The sequence below is a fragment of the Eleutherodactylus coqui genome, chromosome 5 (genome assembly GCF_035609145.1).
Source record: "Eleutherodactylus coqui strain aEleCoq1 chromosome 5, aEleCoq1.hap1, whole genome shotgun sequence".
NCBI lineage: Eukaryota > Metazoa > Chordata > Amphibia > Anura > Eleutherodactylidae > Eleutherodactylus > Eleutherodactylus coqui.
This window is the reverse complement of record NC_089841.1, coordinates 220068547-220087240: the sequence shown is the minus strand read 5'-3', so window position 1 is coordinate 220087240 and position 18694 is coordinate 220068547. Positions and strand designations below refer to the sequence as shown.

The 18694-nt window shown below is 42.4% G+C and overlaps 1 protein-coding gene across 1 annotated transcript in view; it reads right to left on the bottom strand.

The window, feature by feature from the left end:
* KDM4C (lysine demethylase 4C) overlaps nt 1-18694 on the bottom strand; it is a 236788-nt gene that overhangs the window by 186082 nt on the left and 32012 nt on the right. The window contains exon 4 of the mRNA XM_066604256.1: nt 17122-17259. Within this exon, the coding sequence (XP_066460353.1) occupies nt 17122-17259 (138 nt within the window). The remainder of the gene's footprint in view (nt 1-17121; nt 17260-18694) is intronic.

Below are 18694 nucleotides of genomic sequence, written 5' to 3'. Positions count from 1 at the left end.
GTTGCCACGACTTCAGAAAATGGACGCAAAAACCGTAACGCAGCTGAACATGTGAACTTAGCCTAAAACTTAGTGATGTTGGTTCACTTTTCCAATATATTGGTATGTTTATAAAAGCAGTAATTCAATTACAACAATTTTCCCCACAGCTCCTTTCTGAAAAGCACTAGAAGGTACTAGAAAGGAAGATTATCAAGCCCTAATTAAATCTAAAACCATCCAAGAAGGGAAACATAATCAACAAAAATTACATCATTTTAATATAGTCGAGCTGTAATTAGGAGGTTCTAATTACATTTGTTTTCCCCTGAATTAAAGCTTTATAAACTCAAAAGACCTTATTTATCATCCAGAAAGAATAGAGATACGCACTAGAAGCCAATCCTAGACGGTCACATGTTTCCATTAGGATTCAAATGTGGACAATTTTGCTTTAGTGACTTTACAGAGATTGAAGAAAAAAAAAGAGAAACTGGAACATAAATCTATTCTGAGTAATTGTTTACGTTGAAGGGGTTCGTCTGGTTACCAATCTACTTTTTAAAATCAGATCCAAATGAGTTACAACAACAAAATAGTCCTTACCCATCCTCAGCCCCGGTGATCCAGTGCTGCAGCCCCCCCGATCCTCCCGGTCTATGTTAACAGTCAAAGTCAGGTGACTGCTGCCTGCCAATCAGAGGCTGCAGCTTCACTGCCAATTCTCCTGGCATCACCAATCACATCCTAGGCACCATAATAGCAGGAGTTCAGAATGGTGATGCTGCGGCCTCTGATTGGCAGGCAGCGGTCACCTCACTTCCGTTGTCAACACAGATCGGGAGGATTGTGGGCTGCAGTGCTGGATCACTGGGGCTGAGGATGGGTAAGTACCATAAGTTTTATTGTTTTAACTCATTTGGATCTAAAATTTTAGAAAGTCAGTTGGTAACCGGACAAGTCATTTAATATAAAAGGAGAGGGATTTCAAAAAAATATCAGATATAATAGGGAAATAAGGGTCAGCGCCATTGATTTCAATACCAGATCCCTTTTTTCTCCAGGAAATAAGCAGGCGCAAACATTCTTGTGAATAAGAGAGCCAGTGGGAACTTCAGACAGTTGTTGAAGGTGTATAGGCACCTTAAAACTGGGCTTAAAGGGGTTGTTGGAGTCTAAATTTTTAATATTTATTTTTATCAAAAGAAACTGTAAATAGTCTCTTTTCTCCCCCGGGAAAGAGTGGTAGCAACATCAGCGATGATCCTGGTCTCTGGCGACAGCACAAATCAGGTGACTCCCTCAGCCAATCAGAGGCCACAATGTCATCATTCCGAACCTTTGGCATCCTGCTCATATTGTAAGCATTGATGTCAGGAAAACAGGCAGTGATGCTGCGGCTTACCGGTGGGCTGCAGCAGTCTGCAGTAACTATTGATGACCTATTCCTTTGGGTATAAGTGCGTTAATGGGAAAACAAAAAGTTATCTATTGCAACTACATACTGGATAAAGTCATGATTTAAGAGCAGCACAAACTTTCATACTGCACAAGCTGTAATGAAACTCGATTCAATACAGAAATATTATATACGTGTGTGTGTGTACGTGTGTGTACGTGTGTGTACGTGTGAGCACGTGTGTGTGTGTACGTGTGAGCACGTGTGTGTGTGTACGTGTGTACGTGTGAGCACGTGTGTGTGTGTGTGTACGTGTGAGCGTGTGTACATGTGAGCGTGTGTGTGTGTGTGTGTGTGTGTGTGTGTGTGTGTGTGTGTGTGTGTGTGTGTGTGTGTGTGAGTGAAATAAAAAAAAAATGCATAGCCACCTGCTCCAGCTGCATCCCATCCAGCACTGCAGCCCCAAACCCCACCGCTCAGAACGCGAAAGCAGCAAATGGGCGATGACCTGCCATACATTGTGCACCAGTCAGCCAATCACAGGCTTCAGTGGTGATGGAAGAATTACTGCTGAAGCTTGCGATAGGATGAACAGTCATACACATTGAACGACAGGACGACTTCTTCTGGGTTCTGAGCATTGGGGATCAGAGTACCACTGCTGAACAGGGAACAGATGATGTAGGCTAATCTTACACATAGGAGTGCTGGGAATGTGTCTGTCAGTCTTTAGGCCAGACTCACACAAGCATGTGGTCACAGCGAATTATGCACGCGGGTTTTGCGCACGTAATATGTTGTACCAATCTCCTATACGCTGCCATTGCTGCTGTTCACATGAATTGCGCAAAGTGCGCACTTTGCAGCAGGTTCTATCTTGGCACGCATTGCGTGTCAATACATGCCAGGATAGAGCATGGCGATTGGCGGCACGCAGCAAGTATGCAATGTCATTATGTACTTATGGAGTGAATTACGACCGTCTGAGCCCAGCAAAGTTTGTTTTTGTAAGTTTACGTCACCCAAATAGGAAACAATTTTGTAAACAATTCGGCTTTGTTGATCCTGCAGTTTCTTTAGCCCTAATGTCATAATAAAGTGGAACCATGGGTTATAAAACTTCACGTTCAGCAAGTTCTACCAAAATGCATAGAAAAATTCCTAGCGGTTCCTAAAACGCACATGTACAGACAAGGATGCAAAGAGCAATTACTGCTAAAGTTAACTGTCCTGGAACCTTTTACCTTGATAATTTGCAGACGTTTTAGCCAAGGAAGGGGGTAGTTGCTGTTCTCCAGTATCTCCCTAGTGCAGCACAGCAGTCAGATATGTCTAATGTTCTGAAAATGTTAATTGCTCATTGCAGTTGGCCATGATGTGTAGAAAACTAAAGTTAATCTACCACATAATCTAAATGTACAGGACTTTTGATGACAGTTTTCTATGGTTTACCAAGTCGGTCCCTTTTCTCTTTGACATATGGTGCAACGTGGTATCTGTGCTTGCAGGAGCCAGGATGCTACAATATGTATTGGTAGAGATAAGCAGCTGCCGTTTACATTGCTTCTCTCATCAATCAAGCCAGAAGGAACCACTGAATGTAAAAATACGCTTCCCTCTCCTCTGCTGTCTCAACTCCTGCCTTTGTTGGAATGTGCCAACTAACAAATGTGACTGATCAGAGGAAATGTATAAAGTCATTTATCTGCCCTGGCTCTTCTGATGTGTATGTATCTACTAACTATAACAGCTGCTCCTTCAAACACTGCAGCATGCAGGATTGCAAGATTCGCCTTTTTACATTCACAGTTTAAAAGGGACAGTTGCGTCTATCACATATAAAGGTTACGGAAGCAATATTAGTAAATGCTATGTAAACACATAGAAGGAGCTGTAATGCCTTCATAATGTGCTGGATGGCAGGAAAGGGGAAGCTGTACCTGCTCCTGTGACTGCAAGGTCACCAAGCCATCATGTGTGGTTGCCAAATAGAAAATGTACAAAAAATAAATACACTAGCGGTCAAAAGTTTTAGACGACCTCAATTTATTTATTTTTTTTTACTATTTTAATGACATTGACACAGTTCAAATCCAACAAAGAACAGAAAATGGTTAAAGAGGTTCAAAAGTAAAAAAAAAATCTGAAATTTTAGCCTGAAACACAACAACAGTCTGAATTTATTATTTTAACCAAAGGACTTCTTCAGGGAACACATGAAGGCCAGCTGCTCTGCAGCATGGAAGGCACATTAGGAATGCAAACTCTTCCCACAGGTGTTTCAACTTTTGTAGATTACTTTCAAACCCTCTGATTCTATATAAGAAGTGTTGGAACAGACTGCATTACAAACACCCTCTAGGGTAGGATTAAGGCAGTTTTGCTCTTGAAGACAGAGCACAATACTATCCTAATGGCAAGTAAAGTGCAATTAACCAAATCAGAAAGATAAACAATTATAACCCTAAGGCCTCCCTCACACAGGCGTTCGGCAAAGCGCCGCAACTTTACTTTCACTTTCGGCCGCAGCTCCCTGCGCCCGACAGCGGCGTTCAGCTTACCTCATCATCGATGAGGTGCTCTAAACGTCAAAAATAGAACAGACTCCGCTCGAGCGGCTGTCTAAAAGACGCCATTGAAAACAATGGGAGCGTTCTACAGCTTTTAGCGTGGCACACAAAATGCTGCGTTAATTGTGGGGGAAAAAACAAAATTATAAATTTTTTATTGATAAATTATTAAAAAGTCCAAGGACAGTGGACTATTAAGACAGGACAAACACATAATAACCCTATCCAGCAGTGTAGTACTAGGGTTATCCCACAGAAATAGGTGTATGGATTCCCTTATTATGTGCTCAATATTCACTCTTGGGTACCTAGATATAGATTCACCCACAATAAGGATGCGTTCACACGGAATGGATTTGGTGCAGATTTTCCACAGTCGAATTGAATTCCGAACCTAAATGTGAACCGCATCGGACTTCACCCCTTTAATTGAAAGGGTGAAATCTGCTGCAGATAAGTGTAAAAATCTACACCGAAATATTCCATGTGTGAACATACCCTAAAGAAATATTAGAAAGGTACAAATGTGATATGTACGGGTCACACCGCTATATCTATTAGCGGTTTTCATTTTGATGGTGGGATTGAATTGGCACAGAAAATGTGTGGCACATAAATAAGTTGCTAAAGGATAGTGCACAAAGACATAAAAGAAAAAAAAAAAAAAAAGAAACAAATGCAATTTTTAGGAATATCTTACTGAGGCTGAAAATGTAAGCCAAAAGTTTCATTTAACAGTCTGTCAGGTTTTTGATCTGAAGCTAATGAATGCAGCAGCAAACAAATTCATCAAACCCAACATCAAAACAACTGCATTTCATCCCACCAAAGGGAAAAGTAAAATTAAATATAACCTGCAGGCGAGCACTTTGATCTAGCATACATGCTTCAGAGCAGCTCCCGCTGCAAAATATGCATGAGATAATACACAGGAACACAGGAAGCCATGATGGATCCTCACTCAAAGCACGGACGAAAGAAAACCGGTGAATCAATCAAAACATTCACAAGGCATTTGAGGGGAGCACATGGAGTAAACATCCACGGCACAGAGAGAAAGAAAATAACTACCTTTGAATGTAATAACCTCTAGATCCCCTTTAGCACAATCACGTTACCAAGCATCTCCAACAGCTTCACTAATATTTATATAATTTTGAGAGGGAATTTTGGACTATTCCTCCCCACAAATGTGTTTTAGTTCATTAATATTTCTGGGATGCTTTGTGTTCACAGCCCTCTTTAAGTTATGCAACAGAATCTCAATAGGGTTAAGGTCAGGATTTTGACAAGTCCATTCCAACACAAATCATCTTTTTCAACTGTTGGTTAATTAATTGATTTAATTTGTATTCTTTAGGTCATTAACTAAATGTATCACCCAACATCTATTCAGCTTTGAGGTTATGCCTGCTGCTGCCGCCCTTATTATTGTAAAAAAAAAAAAATTTGATACACCTTAGAATTCATTGTTTCCACAAAGTTCTCAAGGCATCCGAGGACCTGAGGCAGCCCCAAGCAATGATAATTTAAGGTGGTTATATCTGAATCTTCAGGCGGATCATCGAGTTTGTGGGAGGAGGGTTGTTTTTCCACTTGACGATGCCAAAGTTGTCAACAGTGTTGAGTGGAATTATTTGTGGGCTATTCTTCATTGGATGGGTTTTGTGTAAAATCTGTGGCATGGGTTAAATTGCTCTATTCAATCCCAGGGGCAATAGTGAGGGTAAATGGTCATTGTTCTGAACAGATGGTGTTGGAGAGAGGAACAGGGCAGGGGTGTCCCCTGTCCCCTTTTTGGTTTGGTAACTGAGCCCCTGGCTGGTTTGATAGGGCAATCACCTAATAAAGTTGGATTGCAGTATGGAGAAATTGAGGAACATTTCTCATTATATGCAGATGATCTGCTTTTGTATACACGGGACCAGAAAACATCAATTAGTTCTATTACGTCCATTTTTGATATGTTTGGTAAACTGTTGGGTCTTACGATTAACTGAGGTAAATCTGTAATTCTTTTCTTAGGGTGCATTATACTGCAAACATAATCGTTCAAAAGATGGCTTTTGAACGATCATTTTGCATAAACTACTACTTTGCACTAATGCCTATTAATACCAAGTAGCAGCATGTGAACTGCTGGGAGTTGTAATTAGGAAACAGACCTCCCGCTGTTTCCGGATTACTTTCACTTTGATCTGCCACTGGGGCTGACAGTTGAGAACAGCTGATACAATGTTATCAGCTGTAATCAGCTCTCCGCGGGCAGAGCACAGCATGCTGTCCTGCGGGACGATGATTTCGATGATTTTCAAGCAGAGCTGAAAACAGTCGTTGAACAGAAAACTGAAAGATGGGCACATTTAAACAACAATTATTGCTCAAAAGACGGCTTTTGAGAGATAATCGTGTCTAAATGGGCCTTTAAAAGATAGTTAGATTTTTTTTGGAGTATACTTGGACAAGGCTATCAAGCCTGAAGGCATTGGTATCTGTTTGGTCATTGACTCAATATGTGTGCCGAAGAACCAATTTAGCACCTCCTGTAAACTTGGTGCAGCCGAGTGATTATCGTAAATGACAATTCAACAGAGTTAGTAAGGCTTATCTAAATCTTGAGTCAGGCTTTGAAAGTTAGTGTCCAAGTATCCTCTGGCTACCGAGTATTCTAGTACTCAGACATATCAGTGAAACCGGGTCTTACTGGACTTTGGAGGGACAGTAGCCATCATGCCCTTCTTTCGTCTATATTGGTCACGGGTTCCTAATGAACTACTAACCGTGTAGGGAAACGCGTCGAACCATAGACCAGAAAACTGAACCATAGACCAGATAGCTACTATATCATAAAAAAGAACCATACATCAAATAACAAACAAAGCAATCTAACCTACACAGTCTTTATTATAGGAAATAAGTGATGGCACATTTCTTGTAACACACTAAATCACTAAGAAGGAAACTAAATGAATTTCCCATAAATAACCCGAGGGAGTCAGACCTCCTCTATCAATAATACGGTAGATAGGACAGTCATATTTCTAGACTCTGACCCCTAGCAGGAAACTTACAGGTAGGTCTGTTCAATGTTGTGTTTGTCTGAGTTTGGTAAATGTGCGTTTATCTAGATTGCCTGTTCTTGCCCTCTTCTGCCATACGGGAGTAAGCTACATGCGATCTAACCTTGTGTTCTGCTTTTGCAGAATTACAATAAAATGTATTGGTTTTTATTATAGGTCTAAGCTGTGAAGGGCAATTTGTAATGGGGGGTTGAATAAATTTGATTACAACTGTACAATTTCCACTGTCCCACCTAATCTTTAGTATAAAATACGATGACTGCTTCTCCAATGATACTCAATACACTCCACAGTCATATCGATCATCTCGCTACAGAGGAATTTTGAATATATTTCTGCCAGAAATGAAGAATTTCCAGCAGTAAGGAAAGACATTTTCACCCACTGTGTCACCATAAATGATCATATTCAACTAGCATCACATAAAAAAAAGAAATCCGTATCAGCCCGCTCTCACAGGGGCATAATTTCAAACAATTTTCTCATAATCACGGTTTGCTAAAGCGATGCCTAAAGGTGGTTGGGTATATGATGTTGTATTTGTATACACTGTGCTGTACGCTCACAACACAATGTAGATTTTGGTAGCATGGTAGCTTGTCTGTAGTTTGCAGTATATTCAAACACATTTGTGGCCTCTATATCAACGCGCCTTTGTGCTCTGAAACAAAGGATTGTGGTGAATATGAACTTTGCACACCATAATCTATAACATTTACATTGTTTTTGTGTGTAAACCTCTGAGAGTTTTAGACACTGGCGTAACTATAGGGGATGCAATGGCACCCGGGCCCAGGAGCCTTAGGGGGCCCCTAAGACCCTTCTCCATATATGGAGCCCAGTACTATGAATAAAGCATCATAGTTGGGGGCCCTGTTACAGATTTTGCATTGTGGCCCAGGAGCTTCAAGTTACGCCTCTGCGTTAAGGGGTTAAGAGAAGTTGGGGACCCCAAGATAAACTTTTGCAGCTGGGCCCATGAGCCTTTAGCTATGCCCCTAGTTTTAGGAACAAATGTGTTTTAAATTATAACTGTTTGTCACAAAGTTACATGAAGGTGGACATAGTTATCAGCAGACTATCAATAGAACTAGAATCAGCAGACTGTATGCTTTCAGGTAATATATAGGGTTTAGGGTGTACTTTTCAAGTTGCATATTTCTTTAATTACTTTTAATTTCCAGCTTAAAACCAGATTGTGGGCCTTTTCCAGTTATGAGGAGGTTATGAAAAATGTTCATGTAGACCTAGGCCAAGTAGTATGCACAAACTCTTTAGATGTTGAAGTTTTATTTTCAGGACATACAGTGTACCCGATTTTCTGCTTAGATCATACTTTTGGCCACCACTTTGGTTTTTTATTTGTTATTAAAAGGAAAAAAAAAATACTTAGATAGGGTGAATGCAGACATCCGGGTCGGATCCCACTGCGAGAATTCTCGCAGCGGGATGCGACCCCGTGCCCTTGCAGTGACCCGTGGCTCACCTCCTACAGCATCTCCTCCTCCACTCTGCTATGTGCAGCTGGTACACAGCCGTAAATGCCGGTGGGGGGCGTCTGCGGTGAGGTTTCTGTGAGGCTCGCACAGAAAAAGGGCGTACCGCAATTTTTTTTACCATGTGAGTTTTCACGCGGTCAAATCATGGCTGCCTCCATAGGACTGCATAGACCAATGCAATCCTATGGCAGCGTGCACGGGCGGAAATTCTGTGGGAAAACTCGCCGCGGAATTTCCACCCGTATGCAAAAACCCATACTTTGATTTAAAAAATTGCATGAAGGTGCCTGTCAAACTGCTGCTGTACTCAGTCTACACGCAATGTGCCAGGTGTCTACTTTTTAAAGAGCATATAGGTATGGGGGTTCAATATGATTTTCTTTAATTTTTTTAACTTAAGTTTTGTTTGTAAACAATAGGAAAAATTGTCCTGGCTGCTGAAAGGTGCAAAAAACATTCAAAAATTGCTGGCAGTGAAAAGGTTAAGTTAGGGCTCCTGTCCACAGACGATTGTGCATTGTGTTACTTTCCATAGCGTTGCTATAGAAAGCACAGCCCCCTGTTAATGAGCGGAGAATCCTAGCGATACTCCGCTCACGGGACTTAAATTGCGGTATGCCACAGTTTGCCGCGATTTTCCGCAGTGAGCCTGTCAGATAGGCTCACCGCAGAGAACTGACAGTCCTCTCCCCTGCTCCCCGGATGATGTTCCGCCTCGCCCGTGGACAGGAGGCCTTACTTACTCTCCTTGCAGTGTGGAGGTTTTTCAATGTGCTCAATAAAACACGACTGGTACAACAACCTGTGTTTTCCCGACAACTACTACCCGCCAATTAGTGCTTATGTATTACAGCTTGTAAACAGTGATGTTTTTGTGACAAAAAGCAGAGCTGACGCTCAAAAAAATCTGGGTAAAAGGCCACGACTTTCTTGTAACAAGAACGAGGTTGCCCGTGTGGAACTAGCCTTAGGCTGGGTTAACATGCTAGGGTAACCAAGTAGTTCTGCCTGCCTCTTTCCAGCAATATCGGGCAAGATTGTGTGGGCGTTGGCTGTCACGGACAGGCGGTTTTGAACACATGCGGATACTAAGTAAGGGGAATGCCAAGCAGATTGGTGCACAGTATCATGTACAATGCCTGTTATGTTCGCACATGTATTCCTGCTTATAGAATTGTATGTCGACTATTTGTTGTACAAGTGCAAGCTCCAGTGGTCTTGTAATGTAACGGTTTTAAGTCTCTGCATAGAGTTTGGACTGTTCGCAGCCGTGGTGAACCACAATGAGCGGCACATCATCGCAGAGCTTACTAGGACGTCTGGGGCATGCAGGCACTATAGAGTAGGTGCAGGGAGGATGGGGCTGCCAGCTGGGTGCTGTAAAAGGCCCTCCGGCATGACCTATAGCTTTTTAGCTTCCTCTTACAGGCAGTAGGACAAAGATGATTTGCAAATTCAAGAGGATCTCTAAACCATCGACATTGCAAAGACATGTATAATATCCTCAATGCCGGAGACTTGTAAGGACTCTTCAGTCACCCGTGTGAGTAGTAATCTGCAGATCTTGTATGCACTTGCGAGACAGGAGCAGCTGGATGAAATTGGACTATCCAATGCAGTAAGTGGATATCACACAGACTCTATTCCACCCGATTTCTTTGGGGGACCGTTTATGTTAAAGTACCTACAATTTCTCATATGATTGTTGCAAACTTAATAAGACACAGTCCTCGATAACGAGAGTTAAGAACTGAAGATCTCGTTTGATTATTAAAATAAATAATTGCAGAATCATAGCGTAACCACTATTTATTGTGCCACAAAGGCCTTGCCACTTCCGCTTCAGGCTTGTTGTCGAACCCACTTTGCCAGGCACGGCCCAGGGACTAAAACCCATATGAGGATTCCAGAGTGGACACGTTGGGAGGAGAGCCACTTCTCTAATAGGTAAGGTAAATGAACTCCAATTCATTCTTCATCATGAATGGTCTAACAGGTTTCTAAAGTCTACAGTATTTTCCACCTTTGTATGTTACAATAAGTTGGGCTCTACTACAGTGATAACAGGCAGCCATGCACATGACTACACCTAAGCTGCCATCTAATGTGTAGCTTAGAGACATCCCCAATAGTTGGGGCTAAAGATTCAGTTTATAGGAACTGCGAATGTGCAACTCTATAAACCTTCCAAACCTTGCCAATTTTCCCATAGTCATTTTGCTAATACTTGACCTTTTTTCAGCAAGCATCTGCTAGACTGATATTAGTAAAGACTAGCTTTGACTGTGCCTGTATTGCTGGGCAGGGTCTAACGGCCCTTTTACATGGCCTGATCATCACCCAGATTCTCGATGGATTGTAGGAATCTGAAAGATTCATTCGGTTTCTGCAGGCATAAAAATCAAATAATGGCCTGTCTACTGTGAATGGAGGCAGGTGGGCCGGGGATCGTTCCAGCTCCCCTACCTCCATACAGTGAGCGATCTTCGCAGAGCTATTTACTCCAGGAAAGTAACAGAAATCTAACAGTAAAGGCCCATTTAGACGGGTCGAAGGTCAAGCAAACGATGTCCGACACTCGTCCCCGCACATACTTGCTGCGGTGCTGCTGCACAGGAGCTAGTATCGCTGGCTCACAGTGGGGAGGCTGCAGGAGATTTTCTCCTCTCGATCCCCAGCCCCTCTCCATTGACATAACATAGCAGTCGTTCAGAACTGAATGGCTGCTATTTAAACTAAACGACGAGCAATCAGCTCATCGTCCATCGTTAATGCTGCATAAACGATGGAAGATGAGCTCATCGATCAGTGTAAATAACAGCCATTATGTTATGTCAAATCTCCTGCAGCCTTCATGTCCCCACTGCTGGCCGCTTTGTGAGCGAGGCAGCTATACTAGCTCCCAGCAGGCGTCCGCACCATGGATCCGCAGCAAATAGCGCCTACAGCATGCGATGGGAAATCGATGCTTTCTGCACACTTGCAGAAACCAATTGTAGTTTCCGCAAACGGAGGGGAAAAGAAAAGAAAAATCGCAGCATGCTTAATTTTCGCTCGTGAGAGTGGAAAAGCGTTTTGCTTAGCATGTTTATGGGCAGTATTTGCTGCAGGATCCAGAGGTGAATGCTCAGTACCCACAGAACAAATACACTCGTGTGATTTGGGCCTAAAAAAAATAAAAAAGGCCCATTTACACACAACGATTATCGCTCAAAATATGTCTTTTGAGCATCTTTTGAGCGACGATCATTGTGACATTTACAGTGCAAGATGATCGCTTGTCTTGTGCATTCAGCCATTTTCTGCACGGCGCGCCCGCTGTTATACAGCTAAACGCTCCGTGTAGGGTATGGAGAAAGCAGCCAGACAGCTGCATTCTCCATACCCGCTTGTCATCAGGGAGCGGGATACAGCTGAAACAATAGTATCTGCTGTAAATCCCTGATAAGGCTGATCATTGTCCTTCAGCATGCTGAAAGACAACGATGAGCGACGGCATAACGAAAACTGCACAATGCCAGGGCAGTTACACACAATGATTATCGCTCAAAAGATGGCTTTTGAGCAATAATCGTTGTGTCTAAATGGGCCTTATTGACTCTAGAAATGTAGTTTTTCCATTCAAAGCAAATTAGCTGTAAAAATCCATTCTAAGCATTTACTGATCAGCCATAAGATTAAAACCCCTGAGAGGTGAAGTGAACAACATTTATTATCTTACAACAATAGCACATGTTAAGGGGGAAACATTAGGCAGGAAGATAACAGTTTTTGAAGTTGATGTGTTGGAAGCAAGAAAAACTGGCAAGTGTACTGATCTAAGCAGCCTTTAAAAAGGGGCAAATGGTGATGGCTAGATGACTGGCTTAGAGCATTTCCAAAACACCAAGTCTTGTGAGGTGTCCCCAGTAAGCAGAATTTCAAAAGTTGTTCAAAAAAGGCCAACTGATGAACCAATGACCACATCATGGGCACCCAAGGTTCATTAATGTGAGGGAGGAGTGAAGGTTAGCAATGGTCTGATGCCACGGAAGGGCTACTGTACCACAAATTGCTGAAAAAGTGAATGCTAACTAGGATAGGTGTCAGAGCAGTTCATCGCAGCTTGCTTTGTGTGGGGATTTGTAGCCCCATGTTGACCCGTCCACCGGTGAATGCGCCTGCAGTGGGCATGTGAGCATCAGTACTGGACCTGATGAATCACGTTTTCTTTTACATCATGTGTTGCATATGAATCACTTGCTTGGGAAAGAGATAGCACTAGAATGTACCATGGAAAAAAGCTTTGGGTCATATGGATGTACAACCTACCTAAACATTATAGCTAACACCTTCATAACGAAAGCATACCCTAAGTAGTGGTCTCTTCCAGCAGGATGATCTGTCCTGACACACGCCGTAAATTGTTCAGGAATGCTTCAAGGAACAAAACAAAAGGTTTTGTTTAAGGTGTTGACTTGGCCTCTCAAGTCCCCCGATCTAAACCAATCAAGCATCTGTGGGGTGATGGACAAACAGGATCTATCCATTGGGGGCCTTCCTTGTGACTTAAAAAACTATTGCTAATGCCTTCTTGCCAAGTACCAAAGGGCATCCTCAGAGGTCTTGCGTAGTTCATACCCACATAGGTCAGAGCTGTTTTGGCAGTGCAAGGGGGACCTATACAATAATGGATAAGCAAGCATTCTACTGTTTTGGGGAGAGGTATATACCCTGCCCAGAACTAGTTTAAAGTGTTCTTACCCAAGTTCCAAATGTATAACCGAGAACAGACGATTGAAACGAGAATATTCCTATTTCTAAATCAAATATTGTAAAGACATACACACACAAAATTGCGCAAGGATTATGAAAAACTCATTGTCAACCATTTATAAAAAGGGAAATAAAGACCGAATCAGACAAGTAACAGATACTGAAGTGTGAATGTACAAATGAATCAGACTTTTAATTTTCTACTAATATGTAGTTTATATAGTAATCTGAAAGACAAAATAACTTCAGAAACCGGATAAAGTCTACATGTCAGAAAACACTTTCAAAAGCAACGACGCAGGAAATACGAAGGCTTCACATGCGATGCAACGTCTGATACCTCGGAACACACAGGAAATAACTCCATGCTTAACACATGAAGGCGCAGATTACAAAGGAGGAAAACAAGCTTGATTACAGCCTTCACCTCAGCCAGCTGAATACAGCATTAGCAGTCAATGATTTCACCTTAAGGTCATATTGACAGCTTAAACTGAAGTCTGGAGATTTCGCCATCACTTTTCGCACTAGAACTTTGAATACATTATTGAGTGGCATTATGTTTATGTCTACAATTAATCCACTGAAGTCACTTCCAAAGTCAGAAGAGAAGGGCAAGCAGAGCCTCACAATAGGAAAGATCATGTTTAAAAAAAGGGACCCAGACCACAATGGGCTCTTGGATAAGGGCTTTTTTTTATTTTTAATAACCCAAACAGAAGGTTATCCTTAATAAAGCATAAAGGATCAAAAACAACTGGATGAACGAAAATCGTTCACTTTTCATTCGTCGTTCAGTTATAGCTGGCATAAAAATGGTTTGCATTTTCACCCTTTCTGGGAAATCTCTCTTCTCCATGTTTGTCTGCATGTTCGCTCCATTATGAAAGTAGAAGCAGGGTCTCAAAGTAGTATGCCCACTGGTCAAGGCAAAACTGAAAGGAAGTGGCAGCATGTCTAGTACTTGCAGCTCTCTCAGGTAGGAGGGATGCCACATTCTGATAACGAATGGATAGGTTATAGCAGCTCTGGGGGGCATTCAGGAAATAACAGTTATGTGCCCCAAATCACATTACTGCCCAATCTGAGGCAGGAGAGCTACACGCCCTGGTCTTGATTTCAGTAGGAAACAAGAGGTACACTTAAAAGTACGGTGACACATCTGACAGACTTTAAATACATTTCCCACATTTGAGTCTCTAGTTGTAGCAATCTTCCTTAGGAATGCAAAAACATGAAGATTTAATATGTTCACTCAAAAACCGCTACAAGTGACCCCTCAAGTTACAATATTTTAAATATTCAGAGGTTTTTTCCTGGGTCACAGTAATGTGAAACCACATTCAAGATACAATGTCACAGACAGTCCAGACCTGCGGCACATATGATTGACGTCAAGACCTAGCCAGCCAATTAGCATGGCCCTGTCACGAATTAAACTATAATACCCCATTTAGATGCACAGATTATCGCTCAAAAGCCATCTTTTGAGCTATAATCATTGTGGCTAAACGCTCGGCCATCGTGCACTGTTCGTGCATGATTCGCTTATCGTTAACTTTCAGCTAGCTGAAAGAAAACGATGAGCCTTATCAGTGCTGCACACCGAGTTCTCAGCAGGATACCGCTGATACTATTATTTAAGCTGGTGTCGTGCTTGGAGAACACAGCAGAAGTATGAAGACAGCGCTCCAGCGGTGTTCTGTATAATCCACTCGGAGTGCTCAGCTGTACACCAGCTGAGCGCTCAGTGAACACAGTGGGAGTATGCAGAAGACAGAGCTCCAGCTGTGCTCTGCATACCCTGCTCGGAGCGCTCAGCTGGATACCAGCTGAGCACTCAGAGAACAGCAGTTCTTGGAGCGCATAACTGTACACAACGATTATCGCTCAAAAGATTACCTTTGAGCGAATCATCGTTGTGTCTAAATGGGCCTTTGGACAATATTGGTAAAGCTACCCAAATACTTTTATCATATACCGTGTTCCCCCGATAGTAAGACACCCCCGATTGTAAGACGTATCGGGGGTGTCAGGGGGGTCGGCCAATGTAAGCCGTACCCCGAAAGTAAGACATACTGTAGAAGAAAAAAAAATCATTACTCACCTCCCCCGGCGTTCTGTCGCGCTCCGGCAGGATGTCGCTCGCTCCTCGTCCCCGTCGCAGCATTGCTTTCTGAATGCGGCGGCTTGAAATCCCCGCCTCCAGAAAGCTAATACACACGCCGTCAGCCAGTTACAGAATGGCTGTGATTGGCTGAAGGCGCACGTGGCTTCAGCCAATCACACTATTCAATGACATCATTGAATGGCTGTGATTGGCTGAAGGCGCACGTGGCTTCAGCCAATCACACCCATTCAATGATGTCATTGAATAGTGTGATTGGCTGAAGCCACGTGCGCCTTCAGCCAATCACAGCCATTCAATGCTGTCATTGAATGGCTGTAACTGGCTGACGGCGTGTGTATTAGCTTTCTGGAGGCGGGGATTTCAACCCCCGCATTCACAAAGCAATGCTGCGCCGGGGACGAGGAGCGAGCGACATCCTGCCGGAGCGCGACAGAACGCCGGGGGAGGTGAGTAATGATTTTTTTTTTTATTATAAGACATACCCCGAAAGTAAGACATAGTCTGGCTTTTGGGGATAAAAAGAAAGTAAGACACTGTCTTACTTTCGGGGAAACACGGTAATAATCGTCAACATACAATATTAATAGGTTTGATAAGAGACCACTGCATTGTATATTTGGGGAGAGAGAAAATAAAACGCAGGTGAAGCCTGAAGATTCTATCAGCCTAGTAGAATAAACTAGAATGTTGTAGCAGCAATAACAGGCCAAGAGAGCAACGTGAAATGTAATTAAAAGAAAAAAGTATTAGGCTAATTAGGCCATGTTCAGATATTGGAAATTGTGTTTGAGATATCCACCACAGATCCATGCCATAGTCCTCTGCAGATTTCTTCTACGGATCTGAACAGGATGTTGGCACCAATCCACAATGGATCTAATCTACGTTCGAATTTCCCAACATGGCTTCCACTCCAAGAAGTGACAGGTCATTCTTTTAATTTTTTCCACACAAATTTCAAATTTGCAAAGGAAAAAAAGAAAAAAGTCTGCCCCATTCAGATGAACTGTATCCTTTTTGATGCAGTATCAGTGCAGATTCAGTGTTAAACCCACATTGAAATCTGTCATGTGACCATGGCTTTAGGGTACGGTCATTTAGGGAATCAATGGTGCAGATCTTCCATACCAGAACAGCTTGTATAGAAGTCCGCAGCAGCAGCAAAGTGACTAAAATATACATATCTCATCCATATGCAGCTCAAGAATCTGCAGCATAAATTGACCCGCGGCGCGGACGTCATATGTGCATCCCGTCATTTATATTCTGCATTATTGCAACTGATTCCACTCTTTGCATAGCGTAAATTGTCCAGCAAATCCACAGCGAGATCCACGGCAAATTCCCCAGATTTTGCAACAAATTCATTGTAGATTTTCCGCTAAGGAAAATAAGTCTCGTGCGGCTGTATGGTTTTATCGGATGAAGCATGAATCATTTCTAATGTAAAGAGAAACATTAACTTAAAATACAAAACTCAATGTCCTAAGATCCCCTTCCAGGTCTGTCAATCTTCACGGTTATGACAAGGAGCAAGATTAGTTTCCTAAATAATATATTATTAGTCTACCAACCTGCAATCAGTAAAAGCTGTAGAAAACACTAACGGCCTGATATGCTGAGGTTGTAAACTTGTAATTTTACAATGGAGGTTTCATGCGGCACAGCAGGACAACAAACGTTTGTCTGAGGCAAATCATCCACTCACCAGTTTGGCTATTTTTCCGTAATCAATCCATCTGACTGTAGCAAAATTTGTTGATTCGGCACAGTTGAAGCCATGATTGAAACCGGCATGATACCCGTATGGGAAAGTGATCATAAATTCACCAGCTTCTTGTGTAACCTGCAGGGGAGAATCAAAAAGCTAGATGAGTTGTGAAAAGGAAAAAAAAAAAGAAAAAAAGAATAACGTCTAACAGAGACATCAAAGCAGGAAAAGAGAGAATGCAGGAAATATGACCTGCTTGGAAACAAGAACCAGCACGATGCGAACGCTGCAAGAGAGTAAGACAGATCCAGACAAAAATAAGATGTTTTTGATAAGTAAACTCTCCATATTGCTGCCCAGGCCGGCTCGCAGGAAACCCCTTTGTTAACAAGATAGAATATTAATGGGATACAAGGACTCCAGAAGAAGCAATGGCATGCATGCAGCAAGACATAAAACTACGAAGACTTTAACTCTATAATCAGATGGCTAACAATGGTCTGATCGATGTTACCCGTGAACCAGAAAGTTTACCCATTATAAAAGCCACGATTTTCAGAATTTACTGGCCTTAGACACGACATTAATCTTGAGGAGAAAATAAACCTGCCTTATCGGAGGTGCCGGCCTGTAATGCAAACCTATTACTTTAGAGAAAGACCGTGGCCCGGGCAATGCCAATAACCTTCTTGGGCATTCTGCAGGTACATCACACCAAACATTATCCAAATTAATAAAATTAGGACTCGATGGGCTGGATTGTTCTGTTTAGAATAGGCAGCGTGAATAGATGCTTCATCTCATAATATTTGTGGAAGGGGAAGAAAAAAAATAGAGAAGGAAGGATTGTTACAAAGAAAATCGAATTCCAGTGCTTGTAAAAATCATTGAGCCAAGTAGAAGTGTTGAACCAAATCCCTTTAAAACAAAAACCCATGAAATAATAAGCGTGGTATAGTATGAGCTGGGTTTCCACTTGGTGCTTTTACAGAGTTTCTACAGTGTTTTATGTGCATTTTAAGTGCACTCAAAAATGCAGTCTGCAACTCCGTTCAATGTTCAGTCATGCAACTTCTACAGGTGAGGCACATGATCACAACGCATTTCACCCGTAGAAGCTGCTCAGCTGAAAACCACAGCGATTCGTGGTCAAACTGCATGGGATTGTCAGACTGCATTTTTTAAGTGGAACTGGGTTAAACTGTCTACAGGTAAGATACAGAGGCGCAGAGCACTGAAGCCCCTTCCACTTTGCGTAGCCAACAGAGATATCCGCCATCGCTGGTCCTTTCCGTTTCGCCTTTTACACACAACAAGCAATATGGATTCCAATCCATTGGCGAAGGTGAATCTTTTTCTCCAACTTGGCCTCCTTCTAAATGAGCCTTCCCCGCCAGCCAGCTCGACGGATGATTCAAGACCACTCACGCCACTTCAGAAGTCTACAACTAAGGGCTCCTGTCCTCGGACGATGTTGCATTGAGTTACTCGCTGCGATAATCCTTCCACGAGTAACGTAGTGCACGCATTCCATAGCGTTGCATAGCGCTTCCCATAGCACTGTCCACAA